The sequence below is a fragment of the Indicator indicator genome, chromosome 1 (assembly GCF_027791375.1).
Source record: "Indicator indicator isolate 239-I01 chromosome 1, UM_Iind_1.1, whole genome shotgun sequence".
NCBI classification, from domain to species: Eukaryota; Metazoa; Chordata; class Aves; order Piciformes; family Indicatoridae; genus Indicator; species Indicator indicator.
Window position 1 is genome coordinate 3,775,920 of NC_072010.1, and position 25,016 is coordinate 3,800,935.

Consider the following 25,016-nt stretch of genomic DNA (forward strand, 5'->3'; position numbering starts at 1 on the left):
CTTTCCACCCATTCTTGCCCAGGCCTGTAGCATTGTATAGGGTCATTGTAACCCAAGTGCAGGATCCAGCACTTGGCCTTGCTGAACCTCATACCAATGGCCTCAGCCCATGGAATCTGCTAGAAATAATTCCTAAGAGGATGTACTTATGCCCTATCATCTTCCCTACTCTTTGGAGCAGATGCATCATTTATTATATAAAAAAAAAGGGGGACTTCTCCTGTGGGAATCTGCCTGTCCCCTGTGGGAATCTGCCTGTCCCTCCACTCTTGCTGCCAGCTCACTCCTTGAGCAGCATTAAAAAAAAAAAGAAGATAAACAACCCGACCAAAACAAGCCTTGCACATGCTTCTCCTGGGGAGGGAGGAGAAAAAAACAACATGTCCTGTGGCTGAGTCAGTGTGCCACCACTCTGCCAGGAGGCCCTGGGATGCCCCAAGGCTGAGCATGGCACCCGAGGAAGGTTTATTTACTGAGCTTTCCCTATCGCCTCCGAGTTGGATGGCATTTGGAAAAGCTGTTGTCAGTCTGAGGATGCTTTGGTTTCCTCCAGCAGATTAGTGGGAAAGGGCATCTGATCTGGATGGTTTTTGCTCTCTGGTTCCCACCAGGGTGAGAAGCTGCATGCAGGGCCCGACACAGCTACCCAAATTTTCGGAGCTGCCCAAAAGTTGGGTGTGAAGAAGGGGGAGTGGAGCTCCCCAAAAGCAAGGGTGGGGCACAGCCACATCTTCCATGGCAGAGGAATCAAGCAGAATGAGAAAAAGGACCTCTAGAGATCATCCAGTCCAATCCCCCTGACAAGGCAGGTTCACCTAATGAAGGTCACACAGAAACACTTCCAGGCAGGTTTTGAATGCCTCCAGAGATGGAGACTTCACCACCTCCCTGGGCAGCCCGTCCCAGAGTTTGCAGGAACTGAAGGATGGGGAGCTTTTCCTTCCCACTTTCTGCTGCTTATTTTCATGTGCTTTGAGGAGCATCACTGCTTTACAGCTGGGGATATGTTGTGCAGAGGGCTAAGGGCAGTGTTTCTCTGACCCATTTTTATCCATCTAAATTATTCTTAGCTTGAGCTGGTCCCCTTAGATTTCTTCTGCTGACAAGAGTGAAATTCTCCAATTATTAAAGCATCTAACACAGGATGGGGAGAATTACCTGAGAGTTGATGGGAGAGACAGTGAGACAAAGAGGAGTGGCAATAAACAGCATCGTTTCTGCCCATTAGTGTCAGCATTCTGCTTGAATTCGTGTGAAACCACTGAAAACCAGTGGTAACATGGGAGCACTTGCCTTGGAGAAGCATGGGAACTGGGGGTGGGGTGTGTGTGTGGATATCACAGCACTGGACAGTGAGTGAGAGAGAAGAGAGGGAAAGGAGCCAAGTCAGATCATCCTGACCTCCAAGCATTATGTATCTGAGTTATTTTAACAGCAATCAATTCTTTGAAGGGCAAAGGGGCAGAAAGGAGAGAGGCTGCAATAGAAACCATGCAATGCTCCTGCCTGGAGAACACAGGTTTGCTTCTGTGAGATGAAGCCTTGCCCCAGATCTCATTTCTACCCTGGGAAACACCCCTTGGTGGCAGTCACCCAGCTCTGTATCATATCAGTGTGCCCCACACATGATGGCTACCCTTTAAAGAGCAAATCTGCTGCTTGATAGAGGAGCTCAACCCTTCGTGTCAATATTTGGAGGTCTAACATTTGGCCAGGCAGGGATGCCTGCCTTGTACCTATTTATTTTTGTTATGAGGCCTTCAGTGCTGGAGATAAAAGCAGATGAATCTGGAGGCTTGCAGCCCTGGCTTATGCATGGCCTTGAGGATTCCACCTGGGAAATCCTTATCTGAGATCCTTGGAGTGAGACAATGACCTCTACCTGGAGAGAAAGGACAATCCCAGAGAGACAGTGTGGGCTGGGACAGGCTTCATTTGCTCCACAGAACTAACCTCATCTCCAACCCTCTGCTTCATGAATCATTATTTCTGACATTGCAAAACCAAACTGATGAAGAATTCAGTGGGGAAAGAAAAAAAAAAAACAACACCAGAAAGAAAAGGCTGGAGCAGTGGGAAAGGGCAAAAATGGTAGACTGTAACATAATTGGTCTCAGGGGGGGATGTTTTGCCTTCTTCAGAGCAGAGATAAGGTAGCAAAAACCAAGGCAATGGAGATGTGCAGAACTAGCTGCTGTCTGTGGGTGGCATATGCAATTCCTGAGATGCCAGGGGCAGCCTTAGCAAATCTGTGTGGAGTTACAAGCAGTCTGTGCTGCCCAGTGCTGCAGGACAGGCCTGAAGCTGTTAAACCCTCAAAGCTGTTGAAAGATATGACACTTTAATAGGAGAAAAGGTTATTTCCCCCTGCCAGAAGCAGCCTTATGATGGTCCAACATCGAAACAGCTTTCTGACTGTGTGAAATGAAGGTCTGGCATCCTGTTTTGGAGGATTGCATGGATTATTACTATTGGCAATTACCACTGAATGCTGTTATGATGATGATGATGATGATGATAATGAGCGATTTGGGTGTTTCCTAACTTTGCTTTCCCTTGGATATCATGTCAATAAAGTCTTGTCCAGTCACAGAATCACAGAATGAGAGGGGCTGGAAAGGACCTCTGGAGATCATCTAGTTCAAACTCTCTGCCAGGGCAGGTTCACCTAGAGCAGGTTGCACAGGATGGCATCCAGACAGGTTTTGAATGTCTCCAGAGATGGAGACTCCTCCACCTCTCTGGGCAGCCTGTTCCAGTGCTCTACTACCCTCAAAGTAAAGAAATTTCTCCTCATACTTAGATGGAACTTCCTGTGTTCAAGTTTGTGCCTTGTTACCTCTTGTCCTGTCGCTGGGTATCACTGAAAAAAGACTGGCCCCATCTTCCTGGCACCCACCCTTCAGTTGATACCATGTGGTCTAACAGTGTTGTGGTCCATCAGTGTCCAACATGACACCAAGCAGGGTGAAAGCCCAGAAGCTGGTGCACTATTGGCTTTGCATCCCCCAGCCTATGTAAAACTTGCTTTGAAGTCTCCAATGAATATCTTCCCAACCTTCTTACTGCTCACTGCAAGCAGCAGATGGATGTCTTTCCTTGCCTGAGCAAACATGGGAGCATTCCTTTCTTAGCAGGGCTGGAGAAGGAGAAAGGGTGAATCCCAACCTATTTCCAGCCAGGGCTTCTTGCTTTAAAATTTATAGTTCTTTTTATGGCAACGGGAGAATAGGTCTTTAATGCTCCAGGAGAGCAAAGGAAAACTTTTGCTAGCAGAAAATGTGAACCCATGTTATTTATGCATGATTTAGTACCATTTCTATTCAAGGGAGCATGCAAAAGGCCCAAATATTTGCACTTTGTATTATAGAAGAACTGCCATTCCTGGCTCTTTACAAAAGTAATTTATTTCTAGCTCTCCTTGGGGGAGAAACATTAAAACTCCTGCTTTGCTGGGGAGTCAATAAACCAGCAGAGCTGTGAGAGTCTGCTCAGCCACCACCACACAGCAAGGCAGAGATGGGGAAAGGAAGAGTATCCCCAGATTTCTTCTCTCAGAAGTCCATTCTTCATGGGTGCATTTGCACCCATGCATGGGGCCAAACTGCAGGAGTCTGACCCTGGTTTTCTCTCCTCTATCTGGGATTGATTTTTTTTTTTTTTTTTCCTGGGTGGTATTTTAACTGTTGGGTTAGAAGGAAAGGGAGGTGGGTGCTGTGCAGGGATTAAGGGTGAAGAAGGAGACAGGAGATGGTGGCAGAGTTTCTATGGCTTCAGGTGAGCCCAGCATGCTCAGAGGAGTTAGTATAAGCCACATCAACTGCACAAGCTGAAAGAGGAGACAAAAGAAGTCAGTAACCCTCATGGTTGCAATACTGTGTCCCTGAACTAGTGAGCAAAGTGGCCTGGGGGGCAGTGTGAACAAGGGTCAGATCATCCACAGAAAACACGCCTTTGGGGAAGAGGACTCAAAAATCATTTGGCTTGGTTTCTGGAAGTTCAGGTCTCCCTTTCCCATCTCTGCAGCCTTTACTCTCAAAACAAGCTTCTCTGCTTAAGGTTTTCCATGCAGTTTCTTTTTCATTTAGGGATATGGCCATACCCGACCTACATACTAGAAGCATCTAAAGAAGTTCTGAAGACAAAGCCAATGCTAAGATGTTGAGAATAAAATGCAAAAGGAAAACCTCTGCAAGCAATGGGAGGATTACACCTTGCAGAGCTGGGCTGTGCCATGCCATTGCTTCAGCAAAAATGCAAATGGCTCAAAAAGCCATCCTGGATCTCTCTACTTATCATTAGAAACCTGAGTCCTGCCCATTAGGCACTCTATTACAGTGCCCAGTGGAAGCAGAGAAAGAAAAGGTCCCTTCCAGGGAGCTATTCTCTTTGCCATGAGATTAAAAATGCCTTGTGACCCCCAAAGCTTTAGGCATTCAGAAATCATGAGTTCACCTCCAGTAAAGGTCTTCAGAACCAGCTCAAACCTGGAGGTTTTTCTCCTCTTCTTTTAAGATGCAATGAAGGCAAAAGCACTTGGAATTAATTCTCCACACATCACCATAATCAAATAATATGCTAATGCTATTAGCATGGGACCTTGCATAGTAAATGACTTAAAATCATATTCTCTTTCAAAATACTAGAGTTTCATTTAAATTGGTCTCCACAGCAACCAGAAACCAACTGGCATAATGTTGAATGAAAATCTCCATTGCTGGGCATGGCAAAGGAAGAATTTTACAGCAAGGACTGAGGGGAGAGCTGTGATGATGGCCTGAGGGCACCAGGTTTGGTGGGCTTGTGCCAGTCATCTTCCACCCAACCAGTTATCAACTGTGGTAACAAGCACAAGGATAAAATGAATCTGTGTGTCCAGGAGGACCTCAAAGCATCCTGATGGAAAAGGAGTGAGTAGACATGAGGTTTGTGTAGATACAAAGCCTGAGTAGGCTTTCTTGGTCCTCCTTCCTGAAGATCTAAGTAGCCCCAGGGCAGATGCATATGACAACTGGTTTCATTCACCTTGAATCAGTTCTCATCAGACTTATTTGCAGATGGTCTGAGGAAACATAGCTGCTGAGCATGGGCCAGACTCCCATACCTTAGGGTTAGACAAGCACAGACCAGGAAGAAGGAATTTGCTACTTCCCTTTAACAGGGTGCTCTTCTTCCTGCTCTGTTATTCTGCACATGGGACTGTCTCCAGGGCTAGGATGGACTGCTGCTTCTTCCTTTATGTCACCTGCTCTGTTCATGTTCTTGCCACAATGGGGACTGTCTCCCAGGAGGGTCTAGGATGGGAAGGACCTGCAACATCCTCTGGCCAGTGCCCACCAGCTGATTGCATGGTTTCATCCCGTTGAAAACACTTGCTATACCCATCTGAAAATTACCTCAGCTTTGTAGTGCCATGGCTGGAAAGCTACAGCTTAGAAACCAGCTTTAATTTCCCAAGAAAATCTTTTCCCAGCTGCTCCCTTTGCCTTCCCTGCACTTGTTTCACTCTGCGGTCACCATTACGTCAGCGAGCATGGTGAGATCCTCATCCTAGTTGGGGTTTCTTGGTGTTCCCCTAATAATAATAAAATGAGTGTTATCACTGTGGCCCACAAAAATGTCTTTGAAAGCAATGTCAGAAAGCAGGAGGTGTCTCACTTGAAACCGGCTGAGAGTTCAGGCAATGAAAAGCAAACAGCTCCGACCAGTCTCCCAGTCCTGTTTGTAATTATCTGGGCTCCGGTGGGTGTTAAAACATCTGTACTGGTTTGGCAGGGACTGGGGAGTGTGGCTTCTGCCAGAGGCAAGAACTGGCGTGGGTTGAAAGCAGTGCAGCAATACGTTAGTGTGGTATTTGTGCTCAGAAACGTGGGGCTGGCAGCTTCTCCTGAAAGCGCTCTTGGGTTAGGGTCAGCCCCAGCCCTGTCCCCAGCACCACAACCCCCATCCGTCACGGCTCATAGCCCTCTGAGACCACCCCAAGGGAGAGCTGATGGTGGTTAAAGGAGATGCAGGGTTGGCTGGAATCCTGAATCCTGCTGGGTTTGACATCCCATTGGACTTGGGTTGCCATCAGTTCAGCTCCACATTATGCTCTTGCATTTCTTATCTCTGTGCATGACCATTTCCACCTGGACCCTCTCCATCTCCTTGTCATGTCTGGTTGTGGACAAGTAAATCTCTCCCCACTGGATATTTCTGCACTGAGCAGCATGACAAGCTCCCAGCATGGATGGTTGCTGTTTGAACCTTGTGCACTAAAGCATGGGCTGGGTTTGTGGTTATTTTAAACACACAGCAGCAGCAAAGCTGGGTTTAGTAGGCCAGTGGAGCATGATGTAGAGCTTGGGCCTCAGAGATTCAGGCAAGGCAGATTTATCACAATCTCCTTGAGGGCAGTATTTTTGGATTTTGGCATTCTTCATCCCCTGGCTTAGGAACAAAACAGCCTGCAGCATCTGAAGACTGGAGCAAACCCTCTCTGCCCCAATGCTCTCTCTCTCTCATAGGCTGTCAACCATCCCATGTCTTTATTCTGCAGCTCCTCACTCTCCTCAAATGTGGCTTGCAAAATCATAGAATCATAGAATTGTTAGGGTTGGAAGGGGCCTCAAGGATCATCTAGTCCCAACCCCCCTGCCATGGGCAGGGACACCTCGCACTAGATCAGGTGCAAATGCAAAGTGCTTCCTATCAAAATGTGGTGAGCCCAACCTTAAAGCCCCAAAGAGCCAGGTTACACTGTCACCTTTGTGGCTGTGACCATCCTTGCACACACCACAGAGGGTACCAGCACCCAGACCAAAACCCACATCCTGCCCAGTGCATCTCCTGTGTTTTGTGCTTGGCTCAGGGCCAGCTGAAAATGTTCTGACATCCTCCAGCTGGAAAATGCCATTTAATCAAAATAGGAGCTTGCCAGGGGATCACTCGCAGCCAGAAATTACAAGAAACCTTTAGAGGATAAAAGTGACTGTTAAGTAAAAAAGGGGAGAAGGTCAAGGTGCTTCAATTTACTGCCATCAGAGTGGATTGTTTTTTTGGAGGTGGATGGCCCTCCTTCAACTGAAGATCATCCTCCTCATCATCTGCCTTTTAGATGTTAAAGCAGAATTCTGAGTAAAACTCTTGATTTTTTTATCTTTTTTTTTTTCCCCTGAAATTCATTCAAATTCAGAATGAAAAGGTGTGAAATAAAATCGAGGCAGAAAGCAGATAAAAAAGAATTCCACTGAGAGCAAAAAATGAACATGCTGAATTTTTACCACCTCTGAAGTGGAGTTAGTGATGGGCTTGTCACCTGCTCTCCTCTCTGCATTCCCTCAGCATCAGCTTGCTGAAACTCCATATGTAACACTTCTGAGAACTCTTCTCCCTTCACAGGAATGAGATTGAATTTTTTTTTTAATTGCCTAGCTGACCCATGTCTGAATTTGGCTGCTGAAACAGATCTGGATGGGATCCAACACTTGGTGGCCCTCTTATCACTATCACAGAGTTCTTCCACCTGTGGGGTGAAAAGTGGTTTGGTGACAAATACGCAGTGGATTGGATCCGTTGCCCTCTTGCAGACACTGGGAGGCACAAACCATGATATAATGGATTTTGGGTCTGACCACAGGAATGCAGGAATTACCAGGACCAGACCAGATCAGAAGCCAGCCTGCTTCAGCTTTCCATCTCCGCTTGCTTCAGAGACAGCAGAGAACTTCACAGGGATCAGTCATGCAGCAATGTACCCACAGGGAGAACTGACTTGTGCTTCACTTAGTCATTTATAAACATTATTAAAGTAAATATTTTAACTTATCTCATACAACCAAGGGCATTCTTGCGCTCATAGGCTCAAAGAATCATTTTGGTTGTAAGAGATATTTGGGTCATCAAGTCCAACAGTTAACCCAGCACTGCCAAGTCCACCACTAAACCACATCCCTCAGCATGAAGTCTACACATCTTTACCTCGAGGGATGGTGACTCCACACTTCCCTGGGCAGCCAGGCCTTGACAACTCGTTTGGTGAAGAAATTGTTCCTCATGCCCAACTTAAACCTCCCCTGGCACAACCTGAGGCCATTTCCTTTTGTCAGACATGGCAGAATTAATTCTTAAGCCACTTTATCTGTAGGACAAACCACTCTGTGCCATATGGGTCCAGGAACACAGGGTTGATCTTCCCTTCAAACTGCACCAGGAGACACCAGACAGTAGTGCTCTTCTCCTTATTTATGTCCGTGTATTTTTTACTGCAAGAAGCACTGTTTGTCCAGGCTGGGACATCACGGACCAACTTATCTGCATAAAAATATTACTGGCAGGCAGAGAAGAGGGTGGTTCTTCCAGTTACGTGCCAAAGAAATCCAAAGCATTTACAAGTCTGCTCTGAGTTCTTCTAAAGGTAGCAGAAACAGTGGAAGGAGTTTCCTGAAGCATCACAGGAAAGACAGCAGGAGCTCAGAACCCCAGAGGGAGTTATGCTGATGCCAAAGAATCACAGAATGTTAAGGGCTGGAAGGGACCTTGAAAGATCATCCAGTCCAACCCCCCTGCCAGAGCAGAATCACCTGTACCAGATCACACAGGAACACATCCAGGCAGATTTTGAGTATCTCCAGAGAGGGAGACTCCAAAACCCCCCTGGGCAGCCTGTTCCAGTGCTCTGTCACCCTCACAGTGAAAAAATTTTCCCTCATGTTTCCATGGAATTTCCTATGCCTGAACTTTCACCCATTGCCCCTTGCCCTGTCATTGGGCATCACTGAGCAGAGCCTGGCTCCATCCTCTTGGTACAACTGTTGCAATCTGTAATAAAGCTGTAAAAGCATGAATGAGCTTCAAGTGAAAATGATGAACAAGTCTTAGACGTGTGGAATGAAGTTTCAGGATGAGAAAAAGCCATGGGAATCAAGAAACTGGGCTTGAGATACTTAAAAAGCCTCCCAAAACCGCACACTGAAGAGACACCACAGCGCTCTCCAGGAAAGACAAAGTATCAGGAATCTTTTTTTTTTTTCAGCCAGATCTCAGGAGGAGATTCCCTGGAAGATTCACCTGGAACATCATGTGTTGACCAGGTTTTGACCCGAATACTAATCATCAAAGCAACCATCCCCTAGCAAAAAGACTCATCACAGAATTTATGGATTTCAAGTGGGTATTTGAAAGACTTCATCATGACTCACTTGAGGGCAATGTGAACCATTATGGTGAGCCAGCAAAATAATTACCATCATAAAGGCTTTATATCAAGGTTGAGCCCTGCAAAGTATATGCAGGCTGGAGGGAATGGTTTGCACAGATAGCAATGTCAAACAAGGTGGCACTTGGTAGGGCAGGTGATCTGCTGTGAGATAAAGGTGAGGATGGAGCCACTGGCAGTGTAGTAACTGTTCACTACATTTTTACATGTGGTAAAAGTATTTGCAAGTGCCCCAGAGCCCAAATGTCTGCCCAAGGCTTCAAAAAGGGGTTTCATTGTCAGTTATGAAACAAAAATAGCCAAGTGCAATGAGTCACTCAACTCCAGCTTACTTTCAAAAGCAACAGCAGACAAGAACAGGGGCAGTTTATATATTTGGCAGTAAAATGATGGAAGGCAATCGTACCAAAAACTGGCAAGGAGCATCTGTGTTGGCCAGGATGGGAATTGGTCATGTGGAGCTGAAAGAACACATGATGAAATTTTGGAGGTGCAATGTTATTTTCCATCCTAATAAACAGATAAAAAGGGTGGCACTCAATCAATCAAAAGTGCAAGCCAGTCAGACACAGTCCTGGGCATGTGACAATGACCCAGGAAGTATGAAAAGAAGCTGAATCCTGGCAAGGTATGGGATGTGCCAGAGAAGGGCACAAGGTTGGTGAGGGGTCTGGAGCACAAGCCCTATGAGGAGAGGCTGAGGGACCTGGGGTGTTTAGCCTGGAGAAGAAGAGGCTCAGGGGAAACCTTATTGCTTATCTGAAAGGAGGTTGTAGCCGGGTGGGGGTTGGTTTCTCCTCTCAGGCAACCTGTGACAGGAGAGGACACAGTCTCAAGCTGAGCCAGGGGAGGTTTAGGCTGGATGTTAGGAAGAAATTCTTCACAGAAAGAGAGATTGGCCATTGGAATGGGCTGCCCAGGAGGTGGTGGAGTCATCATCCCTGGAGGTGTTTAAAAAAAGCCTGGATGAGGCACTTAGTGTTATGGTTTAGTTGATTAGATGGTGATAGGTTGGACTTGATGATCTCAAAGGTCTTTTCTAACCTGGTTACTTCTGTGATTCTCTGATTCTGTGCCAGGACTTCACCACTCACCATGGAGCAACTGGAGAACTATGAGAGACTTCACACAGAGCAAAAAGAGTAAGAAAACATGAGTCTGGACTTACTCAGAGCCAAGGGATATCAGACAATACACTGTGACATGGACTCAGATGAGGTAGTGTCTCATCTTGTGCTCTGCCCTCTCACTCTCTTGGTGATGCTAACAAGGAACACTACCAGTTTTATCTGCTGGGATTGCTGAGGTGTCTCAGCTCCTCACCATATTCTGAAGCCTGGTATTTCTCTGAAGTGTAATTTCATAAAAATCACAGCATATTTGGGTTGGAAAGAGCCTTTGGAGATGGTCCAATCCAATTCCCTGCTCAAAACAAGCACCTACAGCAGCTCAGAACTGTGTCCAGTTGGGTTTTGTGTATCTCCCAGGATGAAGACTCAAGCTGGGGTGTTTTTTCATGCTTAACTATAAGCATTTACTTCACCCTCTGCAGCTTAAAGTGATCATGGTTAACCTGCTACTTGAATGCCTGGTGGAAACTATAACCCCCCTTCTAGGTTTGACTCCCAGAGAGAGAAGAAGCAGGCTGAGAGTAGGTGGGGGAGAATAGGAGAGATAAATGGCATCTCATTTTCCTGGACAGTCTCATTTTTCATCAAGTTTTTCAGGAACTGTGGTCAAGTGTCCCTTTTAAGACCATTCCTTGCTTGGAAGGAGAAGGTACTATCACTGAGCTGCCCCTGGCAGCACATAGCTCCAGGCAGAAGAAAAGGTGCACCACCATGTCTGTTCTGTGTCTTAAGGATGGATCCCTCTGAGTAGAGACTGCCTTCATGCACAATGCTTGTGCAGCACCTTGCATAGCAGGAGATCAGTTTCTTGGCTACATCCACACTGTGATGGAGCCTGAGAGCTGTTCTCAGATTTCCTGCAGGAAGCCAGGATGTGGCCAGGGCACACACAGGGACATGGGCAACCTCAGATCCTGTGAGCTGAGAATCATAGAATCATTTAGATTGGAAAAGACCTTCCAGACCAATGAGTCCAAACATTAACCCTGCTCTATTAAGGTCACCACCAAGCCAAATCCAAAAGCAGCACATCTACACCGCTTTTAAACACATCTAGGGATGGTGACTCAACCACCTCCCTGGGCAGTCTGTTCCAATGCCTGACTATCCTTTCAGCAAAAAAAATGTTTCCTCATGTCCAGCCTAACCCTCCCCTGGTGCAGCCTGAGGCCATTCCTTCTTGGTCTATCACTATTTACTTGGGAGAAGAGACCAACACCCACCTCAGGTGTAACCCCACAGCCCAAGTAATAAATCACCAACATTACAGCTCTGAGATTGTACCACACTAAATAATGCAGAAGTATGTTTGAGGAGCAGGCACTAATTATAACTGAGGCACAGAAGCCACGTAGGGAAGGAGTGTTATCTTTACAGATAAAATCAGTAATAAATGCTCCTGCATTCATAAATAAAAATCAGTCTGGAAAGAAACCCTGAGAGGAGTCATGGAAAGTTCACGACAACTGACAGCTTCGTGGCTCCTTCCTGCTCCGTTTGCCTTCACTCACAGGCTTGAAGGGCTTTGGGAAGCTTTCCCTTTACTTGGGTTTAATTGGAAATAGAAAGCAATATAAACCAGCAAACAAACAGGCATTGGAGTCTGGGAAATGAGAGTCTCAACCTGTCCTGGCTTTTACCAGGTTTTACAAAACAGTGCTCAGGGCACACAAAGGTTTGGAGGGAATAATGTGAAATATAGGGAGAGAAGGAAACGGGGGGAATATGTTGGCTTGAGAGGGAAAAAACACCTGAAATTATTTGTTGTGAAGGTCACTGTGATTTTCTCCCTTGCCTTCAACTTGCTCACACACACATTTTGGGGTCCTGCATCCATTCCATTTCCCAGCCTGGCACCGGGCATCTCCTGCAGATCCACATCCCATCCCAATACCCAAACAGCTTTGATAGGCATCTCCTGCATATCTGCATCCCATCCCAACATCCAAACAGCTTTTCCTGCCATCTCCTGCAGATCTGCATCCCATCCCAACATCCACACAGCTTTGCTTGCCATCTCCTGCAAGATCTGCATCCCATCCCAACACCCAAACAGCATTGATGGGCATCTCTTACAGATCCACATCCCATCCCAACACCCAAACAGCTTTGTTGGGCATCTCCTGCAGATCCACATCCCATCCCGACACCCAAGCAGCTTTGCAGACATGGGGTAGAGCTCCATGAAACCCCAGCATGCTACAGTTGGGGCACACAGGTCACACCAGTTCCAGGATCCCTCTGGGAAACACAAACGCAGGCAAATTTGACAGCAAGTTTCCTCCCAGCTGGCTGACACCCAAAATTCCTCTCTCCTTCCCTGGGTTTTGCTTCAGTGGCTGCTTCACTCCAAGCCCATCAGCTGTTTTTGTTTCCAAAGGCTTTGCATGGTTCTGCTTGTTGATGTGAGGCTGATAGTGTCTGCCGTGCTCATTCTTCCACGGTCAGTAAGCCATCCTAAAAATTCCTCAGTGCCCATTAAACTAATGGGGCTGACCTGACATGCACAGGGCTCCTAGCCACAAAAGCCAACTATAAACCCAAGAGTTATTCTAAATAGGTTGCTGATTCTGGGTACCTGGCCCAGGAGACAGCCTTAGGCAGCACTGAGAGCTATGAATGCAGCTTGCCAATCTCTGCTGGGAAATCTATGCTGGAAAGTCTGGGCAATGATTTTTGCTCTAAAAAAAAAGTCCCAAACCTCTTGAACCTTACATTTCTTCTTTCCCTCCCTGCTCAAATCCCAGCCCCAGCTCAGCAAACCCAGTGTGCCTTTGGCCAGGAAAGGGCAGGGTTTTCCCCAAAGGCCTTAATCCTCCAGTTCCATATTTATCTTCCAAAGAGGCTTGTTGGATACCTTTGTGCTGGGTGCCTGCTGGGAAGCAGTCACAAAGAACTGGAGCATTTGGCTGTTGGTCTTTTATGAAAGCTGAGCATAAATTTTCTTTTGCTGGTTGATGGCTTTATTATTTGTGATGAGACAAGAGCATTCCTTGCCTACAAACCTGGGGCTCCCACAAACAGCTGCATCTTCTGCCTGTTCCCTTCAGTGCTGGGTGTGGTTAAAGGGAGCTCAACTAACCAGCTAGAAGGTTGGCTTTCTAATCGTGTAGACACCTTGAGACCTTTTCTCTTGCTTTCTGGTTTCTAAAGCTTACTGAATCTCTGCTTCATTCTTTTTCTTGGCATCCAGACTGGCTAGAAATTGGGTTTTGGTATTGACAGTGACCATGACAGCAGTGCAGTGTTGACTCGGGTTCTGCAGTGCTTATGGTAACATAGCATGATGAAGAGTTGGGTACATCAAGGAGAATAAGGTATGGAAGAATATTAGGGGTTGATCTTCACCTGGTGTAAATCAAATGATGACAAATGACACCAGTTGAAGATCCAGATATCTCAAAGGTCTTGACAGCAATCCTGAGATGGATGCATTCACTGTAGCTCATCAGCCCTGATTCTCTAGAGAGCCAAGAGGGAAGAAATGGGCACTTTGAGGGTGCAAATGTTTCATCTCATTTTAGGCATGTTTTTTCATCTTCTCCCTGAAAGCCAACACATTATAACCATCAGCATGTGGCTCACTCTCAACAGTATTGGTTTCCTCTCCAAACCATCAGAGGAATCAGACCAAGCAGGCATTGGTTCCCTCATCATCGTTGGCTCCCTCTCCAAAACACCAGAGGGATCAGAGCAAGTAACCTTAATCAGTTGGTAGAGAACATCAATGATCTCTCTCTGTTCCTGCCACCTAGGAAGCAAATTCCAGGTGTTATCAGCTCTCTGCTCCTCAGCAGACTCATTAATACCTGAACTAGATCATCTGCAAAGGGAAAGAGGGAAACGAAAGGTGGGGGGAAGTTAGCAGGCACTTAACTGCTCTCAAGCTGCTCCTTTGTGCCAAGACCACTCCATCCCCAGCATTGTTTATACTGAAATAAAAGCTGAACAGTGTCAGATCTTAAAATAACTTGCTGTTTGTGGAGCAGGAAAACCAAGGTCAGGGAAGTTTGGGACTCATTTAAAGAGGCAGGATGACTAAAGGATAAACTGGAACTCAGACAAAGAGAGTTTTGCATGCAGCAGTTCAGCCATGAGTCTGGTGCAAAGTGAGCTGAGGTCATTTGGTCCCCCCCATCCACTGCAGTAAGACTGGGTCAAGCCTAGGGCTAAGATGTGACATCTGCATCTGTCCATCCAGAATGAATCTGTAGCCATGGCTGTTTCTGTGGTTAGGAAAATTCAGAACATGGTAAAGAAGGATGGATGGGACTGACCCAAATGCCCATGAAATGTGCAACCAGTGGGTCTAGTTTTACAACTAGTTTTAAAAAAAGTTTTAAAACAAGGAGCTCAAGGGTCCATGATACTGAGTGTGGAAAGTACTGATGGGAACACTGCGGAAAAGGCTATGTCTATGTAGATGGTAGGAAGCTGGGTGAGAGAATAGGGCTCAAGACTCAAGGACTCCACGTTTTTGTCCCAGTACAGGCCACCTTCAAGTCCCATATGGGGTAGGGAACATCAGATCTTTGGGTAGCTGAATGACATATTGGAGGGTGGGATATGTGGAGAAAACCCAATCATATCTGCCCCACACCCCCAATGGGTCAAGATCAACTCATTCATAACCTTGCCCATTGCCTGCCATGGAGTGTCTTACTGTCTGCCAGGGCACAGGTTGGTCTCCAAGTGAGCTGATGCCTGAGTATAAACCATGCCAGAGCTAAAGGATGAAGTCAAGACCAACTGACTTGTGTTGACAGAAGCCGAATTGCCAAGTCCTGGCCCAGCTTGAGCGCACAAGGTTCTGCAAGGGGTTGCCTGCTCAGATGACCTTAGATTCTGCAAGGTTCTGCAAGGGGCTGCCTGAAGATACCAAGCCAAAGTGTATCAGGGCCCCAAGTGCTTTCAGGGACACAAGGACACCCCCACATCTCCCTCTTTGCTCCCATTTATCAATCTCTATTCCTCGGGCCCCAGCATGCTCCCCAGCATGCTGCTGGGCTTGTAACTACTCCAGAGCACAAGCAGGGAAGGAAGGAGGCATGTGCTGGACACAATAGCAAGGAAGTACCTGGTCTTTGGCAGTCATTAGTGTTTCCCCTCTGCTTTGGTTATGCCTGGCCATGGAGAGGTAGCAGCAGTGGGAGTGTGGGGGCTGCTCTGGGGTCACCACCTTGCCTGGGCTCCCCAGTGCCCTGTTCCTGCATGCAGGGATGGTGAACACCAGTGGTTTGGGGGCGCCTGGGGGAGGTGCAAACATAAGGTTTTATTTGAATCTCATTACCTGCAGCCTCTTTGCTGAGCTTTTGGGCAGCTCAGCCAACAGGTCTTCAGGGGTAGGTTTGTACTGCTTTTTCTCCAGCCCACCTTGAGCTCCCTTTGCTTAGCAAACATCTGTGCAAACCTGGCTGTAAGCAGACGTGCTGGAACCATCATGTTTTGTGGGGAGAAGCAGGGTGGGAGCAAGAGCAGCCATATGGGCTCATAGCACTGCCTTGCAGGTAGCCCACATAAGCAGGAAGCAGGGTGGGGAGCAGCCTGCCAGCAACTATATGGGACCCTCAGCCCAAGAAAATCAGGTGGTCAGTAAAACGAAATTTGCTCTTGTGGGCTGGAGGGGGGTAACCAGTGGAGATTCTGGGGCAGCATTAAGCCAAAGACACCTAGAGTGGAGGTTGTTCTTGGAGGATGTAGGAGATCATTGGATCATCATAGGACCACAGGATGTTAGGGGTTGGAAGGGACCTTGGAGATCAAGTCCAACCCCCCTGCCGGAGCAGGACCAAAGAACCTAGCACAGGTTGCACAGGAACACATCCAGATGGGTCTTGAAAGTCTCCAGAGAAGGAGTCTCCACAACCTCTCTGGGGAGCCTGTTCCAGTGCTCTGTGACCCTCGCAGTACAGAAGTTCCTCCTCATGTTGAGGTGGAAGCTCCTGTGCTGTAGTTTATATCCATTGCTCCTTGTCCTATCACAGGGTGCAATGGAGAAGATTCTGTCCCCTCCCTCCTAACACCCAGCCCTCAGATATTTATAAACATTTATTAAATCCCCTCTCAGTCTTCTCTTCTCCAGACTAAACAGCCCCAGGTCTCTCAGCCTCTCCCCATAGGGCACATGCTCCAGTCCCTTAATCACCATGGTATCCCTCCCTTGGATTCTCTCCAGCAGATCCTTGTCCCTCTTGAACTGGGGAGCCCAAAACTTGAGATCTCACTGATGTGAGCAGAAAGTCACTGGTATCTGGGGGCTCATTCAAGTGAATTGCTGGAGTGAGCATGGCTGAGTTGAAGGAGAAAGGAGAGACACTCAGTTCTCCATTAAACGTGCTCAGCCCTAACCTGCATTCAGTGAGACAGTAAAAGGCCTGAGTTTGCTGGGGATTGATCCCAGCCGTGATCCAAAACATCTGAGTTGAGCCTTGGAGATGGGGCAAGGAGTGAGAGAGGGCCTGGGGCCACCCTGGCACAATCTCCTGGCAGAACGAAGAGAAATAAATAAAAATCCTGAGTGTAAAAATACACCAGATGACATGTTTGTCATCTGGGTCAGAGAGGCCACCACTGCCAGACACAACCCATCAGGGCAGCAGCCTACCACCATCCTTTTCCCATGCCCCACTCATCCTTTCTGAGTGATGGGAACCTCTGACTGAGAGCAAGGACATTTACTCACCCATAAATATTCCCTGCCCTGCTTCTGTAGCTGGGTTAAGCTTCTAGCACAGAGGCATTAATGTGGTGCATGAGTAGGCTCATAAATGAATCCAAGCCCCTGATATAGCGCCTGCTCCATGGAAGAGATAGAATCATGGGATTCTTTTGGTTGAAAAGACCTCTAAGATCCCTGAGTCCAACTCTTGACCCAACAACATCATAGACATTAAACCATGCCCCAAAGTGTCATGTCCACAGGGTTTTTCCTCCCAGCAATGGTGACTCCACCACCTCCCTGGGCAGCCTGTCTCAATGCCTGACCACTCTGTCAATAAAGACATTTTCCCTAATATCCAACCCAAACCTCCCCTGGCACAATTTCAGGCCATTTCCTCTTGTCCTATCACCTGATACTAGGAAGAAGGGACTGACCCCTACCTCACTCCAACCTCCTTTTTCAGGGACTTGTAGAGAGCAATGAAGTCTCTCCTCAGCCTCCTCTTCTCCAGAGTACACAATCCCAGTTCCCTCAGCCACTCCTCACAAGGTTTGTGCTCTGGACCCTTTGTTGCCCTTCTCTGGACATGCACCTCAATGTCCTTCTTGAGAGTAGCCCAAAAATGAACTCAGTATTCAAGGTGCAGCCTCAACCTCAAGGTGCAGCACTGCTGAGTACAGGGATGCTCCAGGAAGGTGCTGGGGGTGACAAAGTAAATTGGGATGGAATTAATAAAGGTATCAACCTCTCCAGAAGAACTAACCTTTGCACAGGACCCCTCAAGGACACACTCACTGCAAGGACACATGTTGGTTCACAAGAAATTAAATTATATGTTGCTGGAGTTGCATCTCTGTCATATTGGTTGGGACTGACCTGTTGGGGAGCAGTGCAGAGGAGAGAGACCTGGGGGTTGTGATGGATGGAAGGATGACCATGAGCCAGCAATGTGCCCTAGTGGCCAAGAAGGCAGATGGCATCTGGGGTGTATTAGAAGGGGTGTGGTTAGTAGAAGAGAAGTTCTCCTCCGCCTCTACTTTGCCCTAGTGAGGCCACATCTGGAATATTGTGTCCAGTTCTGGGCCCCTCAGTTCAAGAAGGACCTCAGGGAACTTTTTGAAAGAGTTCAGAGCAGAGCCACAAAGATGCTGAAGGCAGTGGAACATTTCCCTGCTGAGGAAAGGCTGAGGGAGCTGGGGCTCTTTAGCTTGCAGAGGAGGAGACTGAGAGGTGACCTCACTCATGTTTGTGAATATATGAAGGGCAAGTGTCAGGAGGACAGAGCCAGGCTGTTCTCAAAGGTGCCCAGTGACAGGACAAGGGGCCAGGGGAGCACAGAAGGTTCCATGTGAACATAAAGAATTTTTTTTCACTGTGAGAGTGACAAAACATTGGAATGGGCTGCCCAGAGAGGTTGTGGAGTCTCCTTCTCTGACGATATTCCAAACCTGCCTGGATATGTTCCTGTGTGACCTGCTCTAGGTGATCCTGCTCTGGCAGGAGGGTTAGACTAGATGATCTTTCGAGGTCCCTTCCAACCCCTAATGTTATGTGATTCTGTGGTACTGGGAACAGGACAAAGTGGGATCTTGGCTGAAGCCAGATCTTAGCTGAACCCAGAAAGGGTTAATAGCACACAAGGTATGTTTAGTGAGATTTGGTGATCTTTTTTTAAAACTCCAACAAACAAAGCATGAGAGAAAATCCAATTGACAGCTGAGCCCTGGCTGCCTGCCCACTAGGGCATGGAAAATGCAGATGGTTTGGAAGACCTACACTCCTGTGTTCCTCCCACAGCCTGTGGCTCAGGGTCCCCATCAGGTCTCCCTGCATCTGACAGGAGCCAGCCAAGGTGGCAGCAGTGCAAATGGCAGTGTAAAAGCAGCACTGAGCCAGGAGCAAATCTGCTTTCCTCGAGCACCGTTGGCTTCCCTGGACCCCGTGGAGGAGCCAGGATCCTGCAAGGCTCTGCTTGTTGAAAAATAGTAATTAGCTCTCAAAGTAAATAGGTGTTAACAGAAACAAAAAGCTTTGCTGCAGTCTGGGGAAACACCTTAGAGTCAATTTAATTTCCCTTCTCCCAGCAGATGTAATCACACTGCACTGCAATTATTTTCAGGTTGGAGCAGGGAAGGAAGCCACCACGACAGCTTTGTGGAGAGGCTGCTCCTCCTCCTTGGAGCCAGGGCAACCAGCAGTACCTCCCTCCCACTGCTCTGACATTTAGGTCCCTCAGGCTGAAACAAGGTTCCTTTTGATGAGCCAGATGTGCCAAGCAGCTGGTGATCAGCTTAACCAGCAGCTACCTGCAGCACGATGTCAAACCTTCCCAAACTCCATCTATTTCCTAATCCTGAGAGTCCCCTGGTCTAGACAGGACATGAAGGACTAATGTGAAACCCAAGCAACAGAAGATTTACACTCTCCCATTGAGCTGCAAACAGCAAGGCACATCAAAAACTATAAATTCATTTGGCCTTTTAGTTGTTTTGCCTTCTGGGAGCACCCAAGCATGGTCCCACACCAGTGCAGAAAATCTGCAGCCGGTTTGCATCACTTTTGCTCACTAAATCATGCCAAAAAAAAAGCAGCATTTTTTTCCTACCCTTGTGTGGAGCTGGTGAAGTAGACTTTTACCTAAACTGCCCCAAAAGCTAATGAGTTTTACCTCCACCACAAGAGGGTTAAAAGTAAAAGCTGATGTGGGGTCCCTCTTCAATCAGGGCTAGGAAGATGATGAAGGGACCAGAACATCTCTTGTGAAGAAAGGCTGAGGGACTTAGGGCTTTTTAACCTAGAGAATGGAAGACTGAGGGAGGATCTTATCAGTACTTATCAATATTTAAAGGGTGGGTGTCAGGAGGATGGGGCCAAGTGACAGGACAAGGGGGAGTGGGCACAAACCTGAACATAGGAAGTTCCATCTGAACATGAGGAGAAACTTCTTTACTTAAAGGGTGGTAGAGCACTGGACAGGCTGCCTAGAGAGGTGGTGGAGTCTCCATCTCTGGAATTATTCAAAAGGTGCCATCCTATGCAACCTGCCCTAGGTGAAACTGCTCTGGTAGGGGATTTGCACTAGATGATCTTCAGAAGTTCCTTCCAACCCCTATCATTCTGTGATTCTGTAACTCAGCATGTGATGGCAGCTAGTGAGGGAGCATTTCCCTAGCCAGGATGTGAATGTAACCCAGCTGGGAAGAGCCTGGCTTTGGGGTTGGACCCAGCAAGGCTTTCAAGTCAGTATAAAGCTGTCATGTACCTGGGAACAAGTACAACCAGAAAAATGTGCACAGTGGCTTCCCTGGCAGTTTCTGCTCTGGTTCCACCACACTGCCTGTCTGCTGGGAGAGGGAGGTTTAGTTAATTAATTGTTACAATTAGCATGGAGCTCTTCCTGCCCATGATGATTACTTTTTCCTTCCCTTTTTGGTGTATCCAGTTACTGACTCATTCATTCTCCAAGACAGAGGCCACAACAAGGCACAGAGAGGCTTGAGGATGAGGGATGAGGGTCTAAGGAAGAAACACCACAGGTCCCAAGACCTACTTCTCAGTGTGAGAAGGAACTCTATGAGGGTGACAGAACACAGGAACAGGCTGCCCAGAGAGGTTGTGGAGTCTCCTTCTCTTGAGGCTATTAAAAGCCATCTGAACATGTTCCTGTGTGATCTATCCTAAGTGATCCTGCATCGGTGGGAGGGTAAAACTTGATGATCTCTGGAGGTCCCTTCCAACCCCTACCATTCTATGACTCTACCCCGGAACTGTTTTAATCTCATGCAGACTCCTCATCCTCTCCTATCCATCAACCCTTCAAGGAGATGATGAGGAGAAAGCACAGGAGTTACAAATATTGCTATGACTGGTTTGTTTCTCTCTCCAGCTGATCCACCATGAAGGATGGGTGATGGGTTTACGTACATCAAGAGGGACAAAACTCCCAACATCCATAGCATTGCAGTGATCTCTCAACCTCTCTGCCCAGCCTCAGGCTCTGGGCCCTCTAACCAAACATGATCTGCTTTGGGAAATCGATGATTTATTTGCCATTACTTAGCAAGGATGGTGAAGGAAAGGTGAGCGTGGGGTCACTGCCTCAGCGAGCGCCAAAGCGAAGCACCAGCCCTGAATAATTCATGGTCCCTCTTTTCTGCAGCAGCTGGACACATCTGCTGCATTTGCCATTGCAGGCTTTTCCTTGACTGACTCAGAAAATCATGCTTTGGCAGCTGGGTGCAGTTTCAAGTGGGTACTTTCCCTACAGCATTAACGAGCCGTGATTTCATTACAAATAAGGATTTTTCTTCCTCCTCTGCTGATGTCACTCCGTGATCCTGCAAGGAATAGCGCTCGGATCTCTGCAGCCTGACGAGCCCAGCATGCCCTTTGGGACAGATGTACTTGCAAGCAGGAGATTGTTTTTCCTTTTGCTGCCCAGATTTATATTTCACTGAAGTCCACTATCGATCCTGCTGCCGCTGGGCTGAAAGCTCATTTTACTAAGTGGGAAGAAAACCACTCTGTGTGTGAGAGTGTGCGTGTGAGTGTGTGTGAGAGTGTGAGTGTGTGTGTGAGTGTGTGTGTGTAAGTGTGTGTGAGTGTGAGTGTGTGTGTGTGTGTGCGTGTGTGTAAGTGTGTGTGAGTGTGTGTGTAAGTGTGTGTGTGTGTGTGTGAGTGTGTGTGCATGTGTGTAAGTGTGTGTGAGTGTGTGTGAGTGTGTGTGTGAGTATGTGTGTGAGTGTGTGAGTGTGTGTGTGTGAATGTGAGTGAGTGTGTGTGTGTGTGAGTGTGTGTGTGTGTGTGTGAGTGTGTGTGTGAGTGTGTGTGTGTGTGTGTGAGTGTGTGTGAGTGTGTGTGAGTGTGTGTGTGAATGCGTGTGAATGTGTGTATGTCTGTGAGCGTGTGAGTGTGTGTGTGAGTGTGAATGTGTGTGTGAGTGTGTGAGTGTGTGTGTGAGTATGCATCTCTGTGTGTGTGTGAATGTGTGTGTGAGTGTGTGTGTGAGTGTGTATGTCTGTGAGTGTGTGTGTGTGCATCTGTGTGTGTGAATGTGTGTGAGTGTGTGTATGTGAGTGTGTGTATATGTGTGTGTGTGAGTGTGCGTGTGTGTGAGTGTGTGTGTGTGAGTGTGTGTGTGTGTGTGAATGCGTGTGAATGTGTGTATGTCTGTGAGCGTGTGAGTGTGTGTGTGAGTGTGCATCTGTGTGTGTGTGAATGTGTGTGTGAGTGTGTGTGTGAGTGTGTATGTCTGTGAGTGTGTGTGTGTGCATCTGTGTGTGTGTGAATGTGTGTGAGTGTGTGTATGTGAGTGTGTGTATATGAGTGTGTGTGTGAGTGTGCGTGTGAGTGTGTGTTTGTGAGTGTGCATCTCTGGTTTTGAATGTGTGTGTGTATGTGAGTGTGAGTGTGTGTATATGAGCGTGTGTGTGTGCATCTGTGTGTGTGTGTGAATGTGTGTGAGTGTGTGTGTGTATACGAGTGTGTGTGTGTGAATGTGTGTGTGTGTATGTGAGTGTGTGTATACGAATGTGTGTGTGTATGTGAGTGTGAGTATACGAGTGTGTGTGTGAATGTGTGTGAGTGTGTGTATGTGAGTGTGAGTGTGTGTATACGAGTGTGTGTGTGTGAATGTGTGTGTGTGTATGTGAGTGTGAGTGTGTGTATACGAGTGTGTGTATGTGTGAATGTGTGTGAGTGTGTGTATGTGAGTGTGAGTGTGTGTATACGAGTGTGTGTGTGTGAATGTGTGTGAGTGTGTGTATGTGAGTGTGAGTGTGTGTATACGAGTGTGTGTGTGTGTGTGTGTGAATGTGTGTCCCCTACCCCTCCAGCTGAACATGGGCAAAATGGAAAAGTCTGCAACAAAACAGCTCTGAAAAAACAAACCAAACCAAAACAAGAACAGGACCTGCATGACTTGGCTGAACCTGGAGGACCGAGCTGCTGACATTGGAACAGGACATCCCTCGTTTTAGCCTGACCTTTCCCTGGAAGATCACACTGGTGGTGTTCTCCAGGATCCTTTCTGCCGCTCGTGTCCCCATTGCCAAGGTGATGTCCTGCTCCCTGCGTCAGTCGGTGAAGATTGCCTCCGCGCCGCCGCGGTGCTTTGTTTGCTGTCCTGCCTGACAAGATCTTGGCAGGGTTTCAGCTCCCACGGATGGCAGCTGCTCCACCAGGGAGCAAAACAGATTCAAGCTGGGCCTTATTATTTATGGGGAGTTTCAAGCAGACAGGGCAGGAGACTGGAGGCTTCTGGATAAGACTGGACCATAGATGAGATATAGCAAATAGGCTGAGAGAGTTAGGGTTGTTCAGCCTGGAGAAGAGAAGGCTCCAGGGAGACTTTATGGAGGCCTTCCAGTACCTGAAAGGGGTCTACAAGAAAGCTGGACAGGCACTATTTACAAAAGTATGTAGCAAGAGGACAAGGGGCAATGAATTTAGTCTGGAGAAAGGTAGATTCAAATTGGATGTTACGAAGAAGCTCTTTACTATGTGGGTGATGGAACACTGGAGCAGGTTGACCAGAGAAGTGATGGAGTTCCCATCGCTGGAGACATTCAAGGTCAGGTTTGATGGGGCTCTGAGCAACCTGATCTAGCTGGGAATGACCCTCCTTACTGCAGGGGCTTGGACTAGATGACTTTTAAAAGTTCCTTCTGGCACAAACCACTCTATGATTTTATGCCCAGAGGTTCCACCAGATCTAAGGGGTCTAGCAGGAAACCACAGCACTGCACCCCATCCCTTTTCATGTGGGATTTGTGTGAGCTCCTGTGCTCTGGGGAAAGTGGAGGCAGCTCACCAGTGGTCACCAGAGAAGCTTGCCAAAGTGCAACCAGTTTGGATGGTGGAGCATGACAGGTGGAACACGTCCAATCACTGTGCCAAAACCACCCAGTTTTTTCCTCTCCCAGTGAGTCCCAGGAGGAGGTAGTGATGCAGGTGGGGAGGATCTGTCTGTCCTTCACATGAGAGGTAGTCAGCAGCAGGGACAACTGCAGCATGGAGGGACATGGTACCAGCAACCTTCCACCAAAGGATTGAAACTTCTACATAAGGGAGATTTTCACTGTTGGTTCACACAACTCTCAAAGGGACTTTCAGTGACGAATGAGGACAAAGGCTGCAGCTGAAAAAGTCTTCAGACCACACTAACTTCTTATAACTGAGTCAAAGGTCTAGAGTTATGAGGGGAAATTAATTAGATGGCTCACAGGAGCAAAGCCTGTTCTGCTTCAGATGTCAAAGGTAGAGAAGCCATGCCCATTCATTTCCCCAGCCCTCCCAGCCTTGTGATGGGCTGCACGCCCCTCTCTCAGGTCTGATATGAAAGAGGAGCAAGGCCCCAGTGGAAGGACAGGACAGGAGATGGTTTTGGCCACGGACACAGCCCTCACAGTACCTGTGTTCTCCTCAGACTGGTTGAAACCACAGATCTGGCAGATGCTGCGAACCCACTTGTTCATGTCGTCCTCTGTCTCAGCCACCAGGTAGAAGGTCCTGTCACTGGTCTTGATGTCAAATATGTAGGTGTCTTGCAGCTCCTTCTTGTTGAAGGTGAGGCCTGCATCCACTTGCTCACAGAAGTTGAGGTTGATAACACGCAAGGGTTTCTTGGAGTGGTCATTTTTGTAGTACTCCAGGACATCGGGGTCGCCGCTCATCCGGCCGCTGCGCAGGACGAACCAGCGCTTCTTCCATGCCTGACAAGGAGAAGACAGAAAGCATGGACCTCATGGCCAGGCTCAACATGACAGAATCACAGAATCACAGAACATTAGGGGTTGGAAGGGACCTTCAGAGATCATTGAGTCCAACCCCCATGGCCAAAGCAGGGTCACCTAGGGTAGTCTGCACAGGAATGCAACAGGTGGATACAGGTGGGCACCACATCTCTCTGCCCTGGGATGCTGCTCAGGACATCCCTTCATCCATTCAATACTCAAATCCCACTGTTCATCCAGGAGAACTAAGTACCAATATACCATTGTAGGTTAAGATGATTCCAAGAAGTGCT

The 25,016-nt window shown here is 47.6% G+C and overlaps 1 protein-coding gene across 1 annotated transcript in view; it reads right to left on the reverse strand.

Annotated features, from left to right (window-relative positions):
* The window catches only part of GAB2 (GRB2 associated binding protein 2), a 50,639-nt gene extending 25,961 nt beyond the window's left edge, over window positions 1-24,678 (reverse strand). The window contains exon 1 of the mRNA XM_054387057.1: window positions 24,402-24,678. Coding sequence (XP_054243032.1) covers window positions 24,402-24,663 — 262 coding nt within the window. The 5' untranslated portion in view covers window positions 24,664-24,678. The remainder of the gene's footprint in view (window positions 1-24,401) is intronic.
* Window positions 24,679-25,016: the final 338 nt, after the last annotated feature.